At 42.8% G+C, this 19,662-nt stretch overlaps 3 protein-coding genes across 3 annotated transcripts; 2 read left to right on the forward strand and 1 right to left on the reverse strand.

Moving 5' to 3' along the window:
• Nucleotides 1-2,479: 2,479 nt before the first annotated feature.
• Nucleotides 2,480-5,538, forward strand: LOC107275840 (receptor-like protein 7). Its single transcript, XM_066305356.1, is given in 2 exon segments — nucleotides 2,480-3,851; nucleotides 3,854-5,538. Coding segments are annotated over 2 exon segments (3,057 nt in total).
• Nucleotides 5,539-7,903: 2,365 nt separating this feature from the next.
• Nucleotides 7,904-11,602, forward strand: LOC9268594 (receptor-like protein 7). Its single transcript, XM_015775512.3, has one exon. The coding sequence runs from the start codon at nucleotides 8,063-8,065 to the stop codon at nucleotides 11,141-11,143; it is 3,081 nt and encodes a 1,026-aa protein (XP_015630998.1). The 5' UTR covers nucleotides 7,904-8,062; the 3' UTR covers nucleotides 11,144-11,602.
• A 3,417-nt stretch (nucleotides 11,603-15,019) lies between these two features.
• On the reverse strand, nucleotides 15,020-16,266 carry LOC4324068 (protein synthesis inhibitor I). Its single transcript, XM_015771325.3, has one exon. The coding sequence runs from the start codon at nucleotides 16,188-16,190 to the stop codon at nucleotides 15,342-15,344; it is 849 nt and encodes a 282-aa protein (XP_015626811.1). The 5' UTR covers nucleotides 16,191-16,266; the 3' UTR covers nucleotides 15,020-15,341.
• Between the last annotated feature and the right edge of the window lie 3,396 nt (nucleotides 16,267-19,662).

Consider the following 19,662-nt stretch of genomic DNA (forward strand, 5'->3'; position numbering starts at 1 on the left):
AACTGACGTGGCATGGCTACCGTACAGACGATCATGTGGTTGGGCGTTCTATCCCTACCAAGCGTAGTATGTATGCCATGTGGGCCTAGTTTGCAGTAAAAGGGGTTTCGAAAGGAGTTGCGGTTTTGTGGTAGTTTCACTCTCTACTTGTTGCATCTAGCTGAAATAGGTTGTTAAAGTTATATCTAGTTGGTACTTCCTCCAGACTAATAATATTTGTTATTTTGGCTAAGGACACAAAATAATTTAAACCGCTATTTTCTATTATAATATATATATAGAAATATCAACAAATATATGATTACATTGAAATGCTTAAAACTAATTTGTTAGCAAACAATTTATTTTTCTAGTCCTGTCTCTTTCAAATGGATGCTACTTTTGTCGTGGTGCACGCATGCATTTTTATTTTCTTTGTTGAGGCTAGCAAGTAGCAACCCTATCAATAGGCTTTGTGAATGTGCCATGCTCATAACTAATCGTATTAAGAACATTCGATATATATTCTATTGAACTGTGGTTGTTCGATAGGTGTTAAATTTGTGATTTTAGTAAGCCGATCTATACTTTTACAATTTTCCATTAAAATAGATTATTTCTAAAATAAAAATCAAAGATGTATTGACTATTGCGGTGTTGCAAGATCAACTGGAAGAAATGGGGAGATGGATTCTAATAACTCGAGTGGACGTCCACCCGTTCATTGCATATCAACTAGATGGTTAAGAACAATTTTAAAAAAAAATTGACAAGATAGATCAATATGTAATATATCACTCCACAAACATGTAAGTTTAAATTCAACTTCTACAAGTTGTAACAAAAATAACAAATTTAATTGTAAATATACATATAGTAATTTAAGTTAAGTTTTATTTGCTATTTAATTGTAAGGAGATAGAATCTAATAACTCGAGTGGATGTCCACCCGTTCATTGCATATCAACTGGATGGTCCACCCTAGTTCGATACCTCCTGACCTCCTGTGCCCATGTACTGCAAAAGCAAGACATGCAGTACAACATGTGCATATATCACAAGTTTTCAATAAATTGTTACCTCACCAACCTTCGTCGAATACCTATCGAATAGCAGTTGTTCGATATGTACCCTGTCGAATTTTGGTTGTTTGATGGAGTAGTATGCTACTGTGATTTTAGTCAGCCGACCTACATTTTTGTATTTCCCATTTAAATTGTATTATTTCTAACAAAAAAATTAAACATCCTTTTGCTTCCATAGATGCTATCTTTTCCTCTCTTCCAATGACACTTGATAGAAGTCGTTGCTGGGTCAACTCGAGACTGATTGGAATTGGATGCCCAGTTGCCCAAATTGATCCGTGTCGCGCTATCCTGCCGAATTTTTTGCATCTAAACACATGCAGCCCGAAATTTTCAGATGTGAGCACGCAAATTCAGGATTTAAATATGTAGACATGATGCTCACATGTACACTGGTGTTTCCATCTAACTGCTATTCCAACAAACTCATGGGCCTGTGAATTGATTCAAACTATGATCAAGGTAAGGATGATAGATGGATGAACCATTACGGGAGGCAAGGAAAATAGGGCAAATTTGCCGACCGCTTGCTGCCGTTAGCCTCAATTTTTCTTCGACCTCCATCGCCCTCTCTTTACTAATCCAACAAACAATTTTCCCTGAGTTTAGATATTGTTTTTTTATGTTGGAAATTAGATCTGCATAGGCAGCTGTGAGCATGTGACCGGTGAGCTCCAAATCTAATCCATCTGCTTAGTGTAATATGTTCATAGTAAGCAAAAAAAATATTAAACAACTTCGATTGGCTGAAAAAAAGAGACTTACTCCCTGCGTCCTATAAAAAACCAACCTAGTACCGGATGTGACACGTCCTAATACTACGAATCTAGACATACATCTGTCCAGATTTACAGTACTAAGATATGTCACGTCCGATCTTCGATTTTAGATTTATTTTTTATAGGAAAGAGGGAGTATGCAACTGGGGCTGCTAGTAGTGTACGTTACGGCCAGAAACAAGACAGCAGAAGGGCAAAAGGCCCATTATTTACATGGACATTTAGTTAAATACATCCTATTTATTTCGTTGGGCATCAGCTCAACCGGATTTGACATGGTCTAACGAACATGCTGTTTAGAAATAGAAATTCAAACGTTACGTGCTCACATCTGGAATTTTGGAGCTGCATGTGTTTAGATGCAAAAAATTCGGGCTATCCTGTCTTTAGTCTTCACTACTACCCATTTCCCTTTTTGACCCAGTGATGCTCCGAGCGTACGTGCTGGGAACCATTCAAACTTGAAGCAGTGCGTAGTTATGGCGACTGTCAATCTACCATGCATGACTGCCTGATGCTAGCAAGAAAATAAAAGAACGCGTTTCAAGGCCCTTGGTCGATCGATCATCGATATATAACGATGAGGAAGGTCTCGTGTCACTGAAACCACCCAAGTTGCAGCCAATCTCAGCCAATATGTCCTCCATTATTCTTACTCAGACACCATCAGTACCACGACGCCTACTGCTCCTCCTACAGCTCTCGTTTCTGCTCCTCCTCAGCTCCGCCAGCAATGCTGTCACGCCGGCTGGGGTGCCATGCCGGCCAGACCAGGCGGCCGCGTTGCTCCGGCTGAAACGCTCATTCGCCGTCACCAGCAACTCCGTCACCGCCTTCCGGTCATGGCGGGCCGGCACCGACTGCTGCGGCTGGGAGGGCGTTGGCTGCGCCGCCGGCGCCGGCGCCAACAATGGCCGCGCCGTGACATCCCTTCATCTGGGTGACTGGGGCTTGGAGAGTGCAGGCATCGACCCTGCACTCTTCGAGCTAACCTCTCTGGAGTATCTAAACCTCGCCTATAACAACTTCGGTGGGTCAAAGATTCCTTCTGATGGATTTGAGCGTCTCATCAGGCTCACACATCTGAATCTTTCCAGCTCTGGATTCACCGGACAGGTGCCAGCCAGCATCGGCAACCTGACGAGTTTGGTATCACTCGACCTTTCCACTTATTTCATGATCGTGGAGATACCCGATGATGCTTATGAGACGCTTATATCTCAAACTGCTAATTCCATATGGCTCATAGAGCCAAATTTTGAAACCTTTATCTCAAAACTCACAAACTTGAGGGATCTCCACCTCGGCTATGTGGACATGTCCAACAGTGGAGCGCAGTGGTGTGATGCTCTAGCCAATTCCTCTCCTAATCTTCAGGTTATTAGCTTACCATTCTGTTCAATCTCTGGCCCTATCTGCCGCTCACTTTCCCTTTTGCAGTCTCTTGCTGCCCTTAACTTGCAACATAACAATCTGTCTGGTCCAATCCCAGACTTCTTGTCAAACTTATCCAATTTGAGTGTTCTCCGACTTAACCATAATGAGCTTGAAGGATGGGTTTCTCCGGCAATCTTTGGACAAAAGAATCTTGTCACAATTGATCTCCACCATAATCTTGGGATCTCTGGTATTCTCCCAAATTTCTCAGCTGACAGTAGGCTGGAGGAATTGCTCGTTGGCCAGACTAATTGCTCGGGTTTAATACCAAGTTCCATTGGAAATCTCAAATTTTTGAAGCAGCTAGACCTCGGTGCGTCTGGTTTTTTTGGAGAGCTGCCCTCATCAATTGGTAAGCTAGAATCCTTGAATGCATTGGGGATATCCGGAGTGGGACTAGAAGGGCCATTACCATCATGGGTTGCAAACTTAACCTCTTTGACGGCTCTTGTGTTCTCTGATTGTGGGTTATCCGGATCGATACCTTCTTTCATAGGAGATTTGAAGGAATTGAGAACATTAGCGTTGTGTAACTGCAAATTTTCCGGTGAAATACCACCACACATATTTAATCTACTCAAATGGAATTACTCTTGCTCCATTTTAACAATTTCACCGGCACAATAGAGCTGACTTCATTAAGTAATCTGCCACAACTTTATGCCTTTGATCTCTCCTATAATAATCTAGCTGTGGTCGATGGAGAATATAACTCATCAGTTTCTCTTCCCCAAATTGTGCTCCTATATTTACCGGGTTGCAGCATGTCTAAGTTCCCTATTTTCTTGAGGCACCAATATGAAATTAATGGCCTCGACCTTTCCGACAACGAAATTAACGGTACTATACCGCATTGGGCATGGGAAACTTGGAATTATATTTCCCTTTTGGGCCTATCCGGCAATAGATTTACGAGTGTGGGATATGACCCTCTTCTTCCCTTACAAGTAGATTTGCTTGATCTTAGCAATAACATGCTTGAAGGGTCCATTCCGATTCCTCGAGGCTCTTCAACATCTCTCAAATATTCAAACAATGGGTTCTCATCCATGCCATCTAATTTTAGTGCTCATCTTAGAGATGTTACCTTTTTCATGGCCGACGGAAATGAAATCTCTGGAAATATTCCTTTGGAGTTTTGCAGTGCTAAGAGTTTACAACTCCTTGATCTGTCTTACAACAACTTCAATGGATCAATCTCTTCTTGTTTAATGGACAGTGTTAGCACGCTGCAAGTATTAAATCTGAAAGGAAATGAACTTCATGGGGTGTTGCCAGACGATATCAAAGAAGGCTGTTCATTTCAGGCATTAGATATTAGCGGAAATTTGATAGAGGGGAAACTACCAAGATCATTAGTTGCTTGCAAAAACTTGGAGGTATTTGATGTTGGGTTCAATCAAATTAGTGACACCTTTCCATGTTGGATGAGTACTCTTCCGAGACTTCAAGTCATTGCCCTCAGATCTAACAAGTTCTTCGGACAGGTCGCACAATCTGCTGTAGAGAAAAATTCTTGTGAATTTCCAGCTGCAAGAATTATTGATCTAGCCTCAAACAACTTCTCGGGTCCATTGCCACAAGATCAATGGTTTAAGAAATTGAAGTCCATGATGATCGGATACTCGAATACGTCATTAGTCATGGATCATGAAGTACCACGAGTAGGAAGGTACAAATTCAGTACTACGATCACATATAAAGGGAGCGCCGTCACATTGACCAAGATTTTGAGGACATTTGTATTCATCGATGTCTCAGAAAACAAATTCCATGGGAGCATTCCAGGGACCATTGGAGAACTTATTCTGTTACACGCACTCAACATGTCACACAACTTCTTGACAGGACCGATTCCATCTCAACTCGGCCATTTGAACCAGTTGGAGGCTTTGGACATGTCCTCAAATGAGCTTTCAGGAGTAATTCCTCAGGAGCTAGCATCCTTGGACTTCCTTGCAATATTGAACCTGTCATACAATAAGCTAGAGGGAAGAATACCACCACAGTCACCTCATTTCTCTACATTCTCCAGCATCTCATTTCTGGGGAACAAGGGTTTGTGCGGCCTTCCTCTGTCGACAGGATGCAGCAACACGACATCTCTGAATGTGATCCCTTCTGAGAAGAATCCTGTAGACATCGTGCTATTCCTTTCTGCTGGACTGGGATTCGGCCTTGGATTTGCCATTGCAATTGTAGTAGCATGGGGAATTCCCATTAGGAAACGGTCCACAGTAAGGCAGAGAGCTCTCTGAATTATCTCCTGAAATAATTTTTTTCTGTATCAAGGTCACTTGCAGTATATTTGTAATCAAGGCTATGCCATTGCCGTCGCAAGCTAATAATATTCGAATCTTGCATCATATGCAGAGTGACATACTAAAAATTTTACTCAAAGTCACCGGGATTGATTTTCTGAAATCTGACATCTAGAGCAAATTAACAATGGACGCCGATTGTTGTTAAACTAAGGAAAAAGTTCATTTTACATCCCTCGACTAACGTTAAGTTTCATTTGCATCCCTATATATATATAAGTGGAGCTAAAATAAGGACATTGGGGTCACTCTTTTCACGTATCATGGTGCAAATGTCTAAAATAAGTGCTTTATAAATTAGTTAGAATATTTTGGTAGTGTAATTAGCGAAATTCGAGGCGCGGACACGCGGTCGAGGACGTGAATGAAACTCCAATATTAGTTGAGGGACATTAATTATTATTGAATTCCATATCAGCCAAAAATAATTCAATGAGAGGGAGAGGGAGAGATAAGTGAGAAGTAGGGATAGGATAAAGATAAGAGAGAGAGGAGATAAATAATCCTAAGCAGCTCTCTTTTTTTTTCTCCCATGCGGCTGGCTCGGCTCGCAGTGATATGTGCCGGTGCTAATGATGTAGATACTGGTTTTTATTTAAAACCGGTAACTATATGTGTTTAAAGGCGTCAGTTTTTTTTTTACCCAATGGAGATGGGAAATGGTCAATAAAAGCATGTTTTAAATGAATTGGCACCCATGAACCGGCTTCTATTAGGGATTCCGTAGTAATGCTCTTTCGGTTTCTTTCAGATTAAGCATTTCTTCCAATTGATCGGGCAACACCGCAACAAGCAAAGCATCCTTTCCAGATGCTCTCTTTCTGGCGTGGCCAATTCAAGAAGCTACACCGGTTGCACACGCGCACATGTGCCATCTCATTCTCTCACAAAGCTTCTTAAAACTCGTGTTGTAGTTAGCTACAAATCTATCACGTACTTTTCTTCTTTCTCTTTTAGTTCGACATAAATCTGAGGCGCCAACTAGGTGCGCTCTCTTCCAAAACATTTGAAGTTTTTTTTAAGGTAAAAGAGTAGCCATCTTTCGGCCTCATTGTTTGTTTATTTGAGGAATAAGGCAAACGACATATTTATAAACGAAAATAATCTGTGAATAAAATTTTTATATACGTGTTTTTAGCGATCTAAGAGCAAAGACTGAAAAATAAACTTCGATTAAGAAAACCCCAAATCAACTTCAACTTTAAGGTTGAAATTTTAAATTTTAGCTCATAAACATAAGCATAAGTGAAGATGAGACTGTTTGTTTTAATAGAATAAAGAGTAACAGAAAAGCTATTTGCGGGACGGAGAAGGACCCGCGCCTGAACTTGTAAATTGACAAATTGTGTCACCACTTTTACCCAAGTTATGGTCTCTTCTTTGATTTTTCTTTTACGGTGGACGGGGTTGCCTGCGATGTGGCGGAAGATTCTCGTGTTCCTCTCGCAACGTAGCTCCCAGATTTTACACGGCTTGTTAGGGTTGTGTGGTGTCGAGAGTGTTTGCAGTGCAGGCTTGCAGCCACCACTTCCTCAACTGAGGTAGCGTTACCCCATTCCTGGATTCACAGGTCTACATTTGCAGCTCGACCTTTGAAGTCGTTGCTACGTGGAGTACTAGTATTAGTTGGGATCAATTCGATCCTGACTGGAATTGGATGCCTAGTTTGCCTTGCCCACCTTGATCTGTGTCTCAGCTCTCCTATCTTCTTTGCTCATTTTCCTTTTTCTCTGAACGGAAACTCATTTCCTTTTTGACTTCTTCGTGATGCTCATTTCTGGCAACAAGCCAACAACCAATGCTTGTTGCTCTTTCTAACTAAAACTGCTGTCACCATCTTAATAAATTTCGGCCGAAGTAACTTTCGTCGGCCTGGCGATAAACAAATAGTGGTGGCGACTATCAGTCCAGCAATGCCTTCTGGCCATGGCTGACCGGCACCAACTGCTGCGGCTGGGGATACCTGAGAGGGTGTTGAGGTGAGGAGTAGGCAAAACAAAAGTAAAACCATCCCTTGACTTTTGATCGATCGATTGCGATCGTTGTGAGCACGTGCTTGGAATTTGTCACCACCCTTGACTACTTGGCCATTTCAACTTCCTAAATTCGTATATCGAGACGTAATTCGTCCATATGTAGACTACTCGTCAACAACTTCAAACGTCCATATGTAGACTACCGACCATTTCAATTGCGGTAGTAGACTACTCGTCAGAAGTTCAAAACCTATCGGATAAAGAAATTATTATTTTTTTTTACCGGCGTATGCGATAAGACGAGTAACTTCTTTTGGATGATGACTCTGAAAATTTTGAGTGTTGTTTCCTTGATTTTTTGGCTAAATAAGTTGTACACAAAGACTAGTGAGTACAGTAGAATCCTCCCTCCATACACCTGACCCAATTCTAAGCTCTTACTTATAGCAGATAAGTAGCTAACCCAATCAAACTAAGCTGCTATTATGCCCTCCACAATGACCCGTTACAAGCTATTGTTCATGACATTGCTGCTCCTCCTCTTACACACCCAGCTCGTTGTCCCTTCTTCATCAGCAACATCAGCTACGTACACCAACCACACCGGAGTGCCGCCGTCGGCGGTTCCATGCATGCCGGACCAGGCATCGGCGTTGCTCCGACTGAAACGATCCTTCTCCATCACCAACAAGTCCGTGATCGCCCTCCGGTCATGGAACGCCGGCGAGGATTGCTGCCGGTGGGAAGGCGTCCGCTGCGGCGGCGGCGGCACCGCCGCCGCCGGCGGCCGCGTGACATGGCTTGATTTGGGTGACCGTGGCTTGAAGAGTGGCCACCTCGATCAGGTGATTTTCAAGCTGAATTCCCTGGAGTATCTCAACCTGGCCGGAAATGACTTCAACCTGTCCGAAATCCCATTCACTGGCTTCGAGCGGTTGAGTATGCTCACCCATCTGAACCTCTCCTCGTCCAACTTCGCAGGCCAAGTGCCTGTGCATAGCATTGGTCAGCTCACAAATTTGATCTCCCTTGACCTCTCCTTTCGTTTCAAAGTTACTGAACTATTCGATATGGGTTACTTATATACCGGTGCATACTCTCACGAATGGCAGCTCGTCCTGCCGAACTTGACAGCCTTGGTTGCAAATCTTAGCAATTTGGAGGAGCTTCGTCTTGGCTTTCTTGACCTATCACACCAAGAAGCTGACTGGTGCAATGCTTTAGGCATGTATACTCAAAATCTTCGTGTTCTCAGCCTGCCCTTTTGCTGGTTATCTAGCCCCATTTGCGGGTCGCTCTCCAACTTGCGCTCACTGTCAGTTATTGACATGCAGTTCAGTGGTTTGACGGGTCGGTTTCCAGATTTCTTTGCCAACTTATCCTCCTTGAGTGTTCTCCAGCTTAGCTTTAATCACCTTGAAGGATGGGTCCCTCCTTTAATCTTTCAGAAGAAGAAGCTAGTGGCTATTGATCTTCACAGAAATGTTGGATTATCTGGTACTCTGCCTGATTTTCCCGTGGATAGTAGTTTGGAGATTTTGCTTGTTGGTCACACCAACTTCTCTGGTACGATACCAAGTTTCATTAGCAACCTCAAATCTTTGAAGAAGCTAGGCCTTGATGCAAGTGGTTTTTCTGGAGAGTTACCCTCAATAATCGGTACGCTTAGACATTTGAATTCATTGCAGATCTCTGGGTTAGAGGTAGTAGAGTCGTTTCCCAAATGGATCACAAACTTAACTTCCTTGGAGGTCCTTGAGTTTTCCAATTGTGGCTTACACGGAACGATACCTTCTTCTATTGCAGACCTGACAAAATTGACAAAGTTAGCACTATATGCCTGCAATCTTTTTGGGGAAATACCTCGACATATATTCAATTTAACACAACTGGATACCATCTTTCTTCATTCAAATAGTTTTACTGGCACAGTCGAACTTGCCTCATTCTTGACACTACCAAACCTATTTGACTTAAACCTCTCACACAACAAATTAACTGTAATAAATGGAGAAAGCAATTCTTCACTCACATCCTTCCCCAACATAGGGTACTTGGGTTTGTCATCTTGTAACATGACTAGATTTCCGAACATTTTGAAACATCTAAACAAGAATGAAGTGAATGGCATTGATCTTTCACATAACCATATCCAAGGGGCCATACCCCATTGGGCATGGGAGAACTGGAAAGATGCTCAATTTTTCTTTTTGAACTTGTCACACAATGAATTCACTAGGGTTGGCCACACCATCTTTCCTTTTGGTGTAGAAATGTTGGATCTCAGTTTTAACAAGTTTGAGGGGCCAATACCACTTCCCCAAAACTCTGGAACGGTGCTTGATTACTCAAACAACCGTTTCTCGTCCATACCACCAAATATTTCTACTCAACTTAGAGATACTGCCTATTTCAAGGCATCAAGAAACAACATCTCCGGAGACATTCCAACATCCTTTTGTAGTAATAAACTACAGTTTCTTGATCTCTCTTTCAATTTTTTTAGTGGATCAATTCCTCCTTGCCTGATCGAGGTTGCCGGTGCATTACAAGTACTAAATCTGAAACAAAATCAACTTCATGGAGAACTACCACATTATTTCAACGAAAGTTGCACATTGGAGGCACTAGACTTTAGTGACAATAGGATTGAAGGAAATTTGCCTAGATCTATTGCTTCTTGCCGAAAATTGGAGGTCCTTGATATCCAAAACAATCATATCGCTGACTATTTTCCTTGTTGGATGAGTGCATTTCCTAGACTCCAAGTCCTTGTCTTGAAATCTAACAAGTTCTTTGGACAAGTGGCACCTTCTGTTGGCGAAGACAGCAGTTGTGAATTTCCTAGTTTATGTATCCTGGATCTAGCCTCCAACAAATTTTCAGGCACATTGAGTGAAGAATGGTTTACAAGATTGAAGTCCATGATGATTGACTCAGTTAATGGTACATCAGTGATGGAATATAAAGGTGATAAAAAACGAGTCTACCAAGTTACCACTGTGCTCACATACAAAGGATCTACCATGAGGATAGATAAAATACTAAGGACTTTTGTATTCATTGATGTCTCGAATAATGCATTCCATGGAAGCGTCCCTAAAGCTATTGGAGAGTTAGTTCTGCTAAACACGCTCAACATGTCACACAACTCATTAACAGGGCCGGTTCCAACTCAACTTAGCCATCTAAACCAGATGGAGGCTTTGGACCTGTCCTCAAACGAGCTTTCAGGAGTGATTCTACAGGAGCTAGCATCGTTGCATTTCCTCACAACACTGAACCTGTCCTACAACAGGCTGGTGGGAAGAATACCAGAGTCAACTCAATTCTCAACATTCCTGAACAACTCGTTTCTAGGGAATGATGGTTTGTGTGGCCCTCCATTGTCAAAAGGATGTGACAACATGACGCTGAATGTTACACTTTCTGACAGGAAATCTATAGACATTGTGTTGTTCCTCTTTTCTGGATTGGGATTTGGCCTTGGATTTGCAATTGCAATTGTAATAGCATGGGGAGTTCCCATTAGAAAATGGTCGCTACTAGGGCAGAGAGTCCCCTGAATTATGTACTAAAAGAAATTTTCCTGTACCAAGGTCATTTGCAGTTCGTTTGTAATCAGGACCATGTCATTGTTGTAGCAAGCTAATATATATTTGAATCAAGCTAATATATATTTGAATCTTCTATCTCGAGATAATCGATTACGGGTGTTAAAATGATAATGGTGTTATGCTTATTTAATTACTTTAGAGATACACAAGTCACTAGGATACACGCATTATATACAGATTTTTCTTTCGAAGTATACGTCATATACAAATTTACATACTAGCAATTTTACTATGATTGATTTGCTGCTCAAGCAAAATCTAGCTTCAGCAACTTAGCTCCCACGAAACAGCTGGGTTTGGAATCGGCTTTACAGTGGCCATTGTTCTGGTGAGCGAAACGCTGGAACTAGAACATTTCTCGCTCCACCAGTAATACTGTACTCCTAATTTAGTAGTGAGCGCGTGCGGTGTGTATGAGCTTGTATGAATCTACTCTTTTACGAACAATGCAATATAATTCGACTTCAATTGTAGTCTAAACTGTAAATTAAGGTGGCAGAATCACCTGATGAGTGAGACGATGCTGGTCATGTGGAAAATCTTGATTGCTTTGTCCCCATCTCTCCAGCTTCAAGACCGATGATTAATCGGGTGCGGGAACACATGCTGGATATGCAAAGCTAGATGATGTCACCTGAAAATGTACTGCAGAAAAGGAAAAACTACTCACGCAACAAATCGACAGGACGATATGTGCAATTTGCTCTCACCTGTGCTGTGCAACTGCACAGGCGCATTCCGTCGAACACGTACCAAGCGGAAGGTAGAGCGCGACGACGTGCAGCGCAGCAGCAGGATGCCAGGATTGATTCGCTCCTGCAACGTCTCCATGATGACAGGAAGGTCACTGAGACTTGCCCTGATCGAGCTCCATGTCGCCGCCTTCTAGCTCCGACGGGTCACATTTTCTCGCCGGAGAGATACACGTAGCGGCGGGATTGGGGAAATCCGGTGCACGGTACAGTTGGTGGAGTGGGTGCTGGAATTTAGGTGTGGTGGGAATTGGCAGAGTTGTCGAAGTGGGATGAGACGCCGACGAGGTGAGAAAAAAAGTGGCAGGCAAATGGGGTCGGCGAGGACGGACGGCGAGCGGCGTCGGGGCGCCGGACACAGGGCGTGTGACGGCGGCGAGTACCACTTTGCCCTTGGCGCGCAGGTAGATGCGACCGTGACCACCGCTCGCCACGAGGATGGCCGGTTTGAGACCCTTCGTCCGCCGGTGCATCCACCCCGTGGATGCATTCCATGGAAGCATTCCTGAACCTATTGGAGAGCTAGTTATGCTAAACACGCTCAACATGTCACAAAACTGCGAAAGGCCATGTAAAGCCTGACTTACCTCAACATAATGTTGAGTTCAAATCTTTATAATAGCGAAATTTAGATTGAATTATTTAAAAGGTTAACTTTTCATTTTTAAAATACCGTATATAAGCAGTTGCTAGGTAAAAAAAATATCGTTCTTTAAAAAGTAAAAAAAACGTGTCGCACAACTCATTAACTTGTGCCGTCTAAACCAGATGGAGGCTTTGGACCTGTCCTTAAACGGGAAGAAAATTATATAAGACTGAAGTCTTACCCTCATCCGAAGGACTTTGTTGCTCTGCACGACACCTGTTCCGCACGAATCACAGCGCATGCTTACTCCCTCAATCTCCCTCGTGTCTCTTCGGTTACTCGTTCTTTCGCTCCTGGCGAGGCGTCGAGCTCGGGCCCGTCCGACCACCCACGCGGCGGCGCCCCGCAGCATCGAGCTCATGAGGGCAGCCAGGAATTAGAATCAAGGCATCAAGCTCGTGCTTCCGGCCTGCTTGTAGAAGATATCTCAAGATTTGGAAGAAGGTGTGTCATCGATGATCGATTCGACTCTGCTCCTTGAAACTGCAAAGAGTTGCCCCACGATGAAATTATTCAACGATTAGATTTTGCTTGCCATTGAGTTTAGTCTGTATGGTGCATTGCACTGATTATCTTTGCTGGTGATTGAACTTGATTGAGCCTTCAAAGATTTCTTTGTATTTGAGTCTTTCAGGATTATAATATGTTGATGTCTTGACGATTCTTCCCGAGCAGCGACTCATGCGAGCATGGATGCTGCTGAGTTTCTCTGCCACATCGCGAATCCCGCTCGATGCCCGCAACAGCGACAGCCGCGAGCTCGACGCCTCGCCGTCTCGCCGAGAAGAGCATGAGAATGAGGTGGTGTTTGGATCCAGTGACTTAACTTTAGTCTCTATATTTAGACACTAATTTATAGTATTAAATATAGACTACTTATAAAATTAATTATATAAATAAAAGCTAATTCACGAGACAATTTTTTTAAGCCTAATTAATCTATAATTAGAGAATGTTTACTGTAGCATCACATAGGCTAATCATTGATTAATTAGGCTCAATAGATTTGTCTCGCGAATTAGTCCAAGATTATGGATTGGTTTTATTAATAGTCTACGTTTAATATTTATAATTAATTTTTAAACATCTGATGTGATAGGGACTTAAAAGTTTTAGCCCCATCTATACAGGAACAGAAGGCAAAAGGATAAGGAGAGTAAGCCTGTCTTGTGATTCGTGCGGGGACAGGTGTCGTACAGAGGAATTAAATCTTTCGGATGAGGGTAGGACCTCCATCCTACATAATTTTCTTCCGCATCGTTGCACTTCCTCACAACACTGGATCTGTCATACAACAAGCTGGTGGGAAGAATACCAGAATCAACTCAGGCTCATCCAAAAATTCCGTCACATTAAATGTTTGACACATGCATGAAGCATTGAATGTGGACAAAAAAAACTAATTACACAGTTTACATGTAAATTGCGAGACGAATCTTTTGAGACTATTTACGCCATGATTTGTCAATGTGGTGTTACAGTAAATATTTATTAATGACGGGTTAATTAGGCTTAATAAATTTGTCTCGCAGTTTACATGCGTAATCTGTAATTTATTTTGTTATTAGTCTACGTTTAATACTTCAAATGTGTGTTTGTATACTTCAAACTTAGGCTGTGTTTAGTTCACGCTAAAATTGAAAGTTTGGTTGAAATTGGAACGATGTGACGGAAAAGTTTAAAGTTTGTGTGTGTAGAAAAGTTTTGATGTGATGAAAAAGTTGAAAGTTTGAAGAAAAACTTTGGATCTAAACACGGCCTAAGGAACTAAACACAGCCATTGTGCGGTTCCTCTTTTCTGGATTGGAATTTGGCCTTGGATTTGCCATTGCAATTGCAATAGCATGGGGGAATTCCCATCAGAAAACGGTCTCCAGTAGGTCGGAGAGCTCTCTGAATTCTGTATTAAAATGAACTTTTCTGTATCAACGTCACTTGCAGTATATTTGTAATCAAGGCTGTGCCATAGTGCCATTGTTGTCGCAAACTATACTCAAGTCACTAGGATTGATTTGCTGGAATCTGGAGCAAACTGACCATTGCTGCTATCTTTATTTTTGAGTTATAGTACAAGTCACTAGGATTGATTTGCTGGAATCTGGAGCAAACTGACCATTGCTGCTATCTTTATTTTTGAGTTACAGTGTACTAGTCTATCCAAAAAAACCCAAACTCTGGCTATGAACCTGGACACGCGTGTGTCTAGGTTCGTAGCTAGGATTGGATTTTTTTTTGGGACGGAGAGGTAGGAATCTAGGATCGATACACACATCATATACATACTCCCTCCATTAAAAAAAAAGACAAACCCTGAGTTTCCGTGTCAACGTTTGACCGTCCGTCTATTTAAAAAAATTATGAAAAAATTAAAAAGACAAGTCACACATAAATTATTAATCATGTTTTATCATCTAACAACAATGAAAATATTAATTATAAAAAAATTTCATATAAGACGGACAGTCAAACGTTGGACACGGAGACCAGTGTTTGTCTTTTTTGGGACGAAGGGAGTATATAGTAGTTACATCACACTATAGAGGCTATTTAACTACTGCCTCCGTCCCAAAATATAACAACCGTCTCAAAATATAACAACTTTTGTCTATGTATCTGGACACGCAGTTGTCCAGATTAATAACTGAAAATACTTATATTTTGGGTTGGAGGGAGAATCAATTTTACTCGAGTCGCTCAGATTGATTTGCTGTTCGATCAAGCAAGCTGAAATCTACCAGCAGCAGCAACTTTAGTTCCCATGAAACAGCTGAAGCGCCGTCGCCTTCGTCATCCCGGCCGGCACCTTCTCGACGAACAGCAGGATCCCCACCGCCTTGGCCGCCTCCACGGCCAACTTCTCCGCCGCCTCCCACGCCTTCTTCTCCTGCTCCATCTTCTTTGTATCCACCTTGTTGTGCTTGGACGCCGAGTTGGAGTCCTCTAGCTGCAGCGCGTCCATGGTGAGCAGCGCCCTGGACAAGACCTTCCACCCGTTCACCTGCTCCTTCATGTCGGCGGTGATCGTCCCGCTCTTCCTCACCGCCCTGGGGTTCATGAAGCCGCCCACAAGCTCCGCCACGGTCAGGAAACGCACGGCTTCGTTCACCATCAGGAGCAGCGTCGCCAACGCCTCGCCGGCCCGTTGCCGCGCCGCGCCGCCGCCGCTGGCGGCGAGACCGGCGAGCGTGTCCACGGCCTGCGTCATCTGCTGCGGGCCGAGCGTGACACCGACCATGTTGTCCGTGTGCCCGAGGAGCTCGCGGTACGAGCCGCCGAAGCCGAGGTAGGTGGCGCCGGCGATGAGGCCGCGGGTGAGCTCCCACCACGCGCTGGTGCCGTCGCTGCCGCGGAAGCCCTCCAGGTAGAGGTTGTCGGCGCGCGTGGCGAGCGTGAGCTCGCTGGTCTGCGTCCGGAGCACGACGTGGAACCAGCGGCGCGGCGGGACGTCGGGCTCCACCGGCGGGAGGACGGGGCGGTTGTGGGAGAAGTGCCTCGGGTTGGCCACCCTCTTGCGGATGCCGGCGATGAAGTCGCCGTAGTTGTCGCTGCCGCTGCCGCTCACGTTGAACGTCACGGTGAACAGCGGGTTCAACGCCATGGCCGGATGCTCGATCGTTGTGAACTACAACTGACAAAAGCAGAGGATTGCTGAACTACCATAGACAAGATGACACAACCCCGCCAGTTAGTACGTGTGATTTATAGGCAATGGAGTATCTCTGTATCTGCTTATACTAGTCAAAAAGAAACAATTTTTGCTTACAGGTCAAAACAAGAGCGAATTTTGCTTTTGACAGAGCACACCTGAGATGTTGTTCCACGGACGCCTCTGTTGAGAAGAGAAATATCAGCCTAGAGTGAGTCAAAAGACTGCGTCAAATCCAAGTTCAAACTGGAAACAATGACGTCCAGGATAGCGTGCTGCCAATCCATGACAGACTAGCAGCGTTGGAGAGGACATGATACAGACAGAAGTCACTTGTTTTCCGTGCTCATATTAACTTCGATATGGTCTTTTTCTAAAAATTTCCTATATTTCTTTTAAAAAATTATATTAATCTATTTTTAAATTTAAAATAATTAATACTTAATTAATTATGTGCTAATGATTCATCTTGTTTTGCGTATCTTCTTCTTCCTCCTTCTCTCAAAGACAGCCTAATAGGCGTCACGATCACACAACGCTGTAGTGCTTTGTCAACTAATAGCACTGGATAATTGGATACTATGATTGATTTGCTGCCCAAGCAAGCTGAAATCTAGCTTCAGCAGCTTAGCTCCCACGAAGCAGCTGGGTTTGGAATCGGTTTTAGAGTGGCCGTTGTTTTGGAGAGCGAAACGCTAGAACTGGAACATTTCTCGTTCCACCAGTAATACCGTAACTTAGTATTGCGCACATGCGGTGTGTATGAGCTTGTATGAATCTACTCTTTAACGAACAATGCAATGTAATTCGACTTTAATTACTGTCTAAATTGTAACTTAAGGTGGCAGAATCACCTGATGAGTAAGACGATGCTGGTCACATGGAAAAACTTGATTGCTTTGTCCCCATCTCTCCAGCTTCAAGATCAATGATTAAAATCGGAGCCAGAACACATGCTGGATTTGCAAAGTTAGATGATGTCACCTGAAAATGTACTACAGAGAAGGCAAAACTAGTCACGCACCAAACCGACAGGACGATATGTGCAATTTGCTCTCACCAATGCCGTGCAACCGCACAGGCGCATTCCGTCGAACACGTACCAGGCGGAAGGTAGAGAGCGACGACGTGCAGCGGAGTAGCAGGATTGATTCGCTCCTGCAACGTCTCCATGATAGACAGGATGGTCAGTGAGACTTGCCCTCAGCTCCATGTCGCCGCCTTCTAGCTCCGACGGGTCACGTTTTCTCGCCGGCGAGCTATAGGGAAATCCGGTGCACGATGTGGGAGTTCGAAGAGGGATGAGGCGTCGACGAGGTGAAAAATGAAGGCAGGCGAATGGGGTCAAGTCTACCAACTGGTTGGGCTGGGCCGTAACATGATGGCCCGGTAGTGGCCTCCAGTAATTAAAGCCCATTTTTTCAGCAATTTCGGCCCATGAAAGTGCTCTCATGACTATCGTTGGCGCCTTGCCACCGGGTGCTCCCAGCGCGCGCGTACGCGCCAGCGATTTTGCGCCCCCTTCCGGCACCTTTTTTTTTTTCCTAAGCTCTTTTTTTTTCGCTTTTTTTTTTCTGATTTTGGCGTTGCGTTTTTTTTCACCGTTTCTTTCTGTTTTTTTTTCAATCTTCTGTATACCTCTTTACAAATGTTAGAATTGAAAGTTTTTAATTTTGACTTGAAATATTTTAAATCTTGACTTAAAAGTTTTCAAAATTTAGGTTGAAAGTTTTCAAATCTGGGTTGAAAGTTTTTAATAAGTTTTTAATTTTAAGTTGAAAGTTTTCAAATCTAGGTTAAAAGATTTTAAATTTGAGTTGAAAGTTTTCAAATCTGGGTTGAAAGTTTTAAATTTGAGTTGAAAGTTTTTCAAATTTGAGATGAAAAGTTGAAAGTTTTCAAAATTTGACTTAAAAAATCAAATTTCGAGTTGAAAGTTTTCAAATTTAAGTTAAAAGTTTTCAGAATTTGACTTCACGTATAAATTTCTTTTCAATCTGTTACTTAAAAAAATCTTTAGAAAAAAAACAAATCTTATCTTAATTATCTTAACTAATAGATTTTTTATACGCTAAAACCAACGGTATTACAGCTAAATGGAAAAAAAAGTAAAAAAAAAAAAGCGCCGACGCGCGCGCCTACGCGCCAATTAGCTCCGCCGCTTACCACCCATCGCTTTTCCGCAACCGCCGCCTAGGATGCGACCAGCCTCATTGTTTGGCATATTTTCTGAATATGCCAAATGGCATATTTGCAAACGAAAATCAATTTGTGAATAAAACTTTTATATATGTGTTCTTAGCGATCTAAAAGTAAAGGCTGAAAAATAAACTTCGATGAAAAAAACCCTAAAATCAGCTTTAAATTTAACGTTGAAAATTTAAATTTTAGCTGATAAACATATGAATATACCAAACGATCAGGCCCGACGGATGCGATGAGGATGCAACGCAACATTGCTGAGCTGACAATGTTCATCTGCTCGGGCGTTTAATCCCAGAACTTGTGGTACTACTTACGATTAGGTCATCCCGTACACAATGACCATGAGATCATCAATGCGTCTGGATGTTGATCATCAATTGCAGCCTGCAGGATCAACAACGTAACGTCGAAGATAATTCATATTTTTCAGATAGAACAACACCAGGAAGTTCACTATACTGCAGCTTTGCAGCTCCTCACTAAGCGCTACTCCCTCCGTTTCATAATGTAAGTCATTTTAGCATTTTTCACATCCTATCTAGATTCATTAACATCAATATGAGTGTGAAAAATGCTAAAATGACTTGTATTATGAACGGAGGAAGTACAAGTTAGTGCCGGTGGCATGTTTTTCAAATGAGAAAAATGTGGGATACTATGCAGTTGATGTGGAATACTGATGGCGTTAGCATCCGTTGTTGATAAAAAAAATAAGAAGAAGAAACCCAGATTAGTCGAGTAAGCCAGCGCACGCGTGCCAAGCCACTAACTATCCCCCCTCCCAAAAAATGAAGATGATGTGTTACAGTTTTATTTTTTAAAATATTAGAGAAAAACCTAATATCAAATAATTAGAAGGGGTGAGACTTCGAACCAGGTCGTCTAGCCCATTACCTCGTGGAGCTAGCTCAAAAATCTCCGGGCGTTTCTCAACAGTTTTTTTTGTCACCGGCTAGCTGATCGATGTAGTTACGTTGGTGGCCTTTTTTTCAGCAAATAGTAATATGATCATGCATTATTTTGTAACGGATATTTGAGATTAAGGATGGGACACATGGCCGTATGATTAGGAATAGGTTGGACTATGGATTAATCATAAACCACCGGATCCAACTGTTTTTTTTTTCATTTCCTTTGGCTCTCATACTACACACATGCGGTGGACGACGGAGGGATGACTTCTTTTACTGTAGTAGAGAAATGCAACCCAAACGGTGCT

The sequence above is a fragment of the Oryza sativa genome, chromosome 1 (assembly GCF_034140825.1).
Source record: "Oryza sativa Japonica Group chromosome 1, ASM3414082v1".
Classification (NCBI taxonomy): domain Eukaryota; kingdom Viridiplantae; phylum Streptophyta; class Magnoliopsida; order Poales; family Poaceae; genus Oryza; species Oryza sativa.

Bases quoted from the DNA above. Each gene is read 5' to 3' on its own strand.
- LOC9268594 (XM_015775512.3), top strand. From the start codon at position 8,063: ATGCCCTCCACAATGACCCGTTACAAGCTATTGTTCATGACATTGCTG.
- LOC4324068 (XM_015771325.3), bottom strand. From the start codon at position 16,190: ATGGCGTTGAACCCGCTGTTCACCGTGACGTTCAACGTGAGCGGCAGC.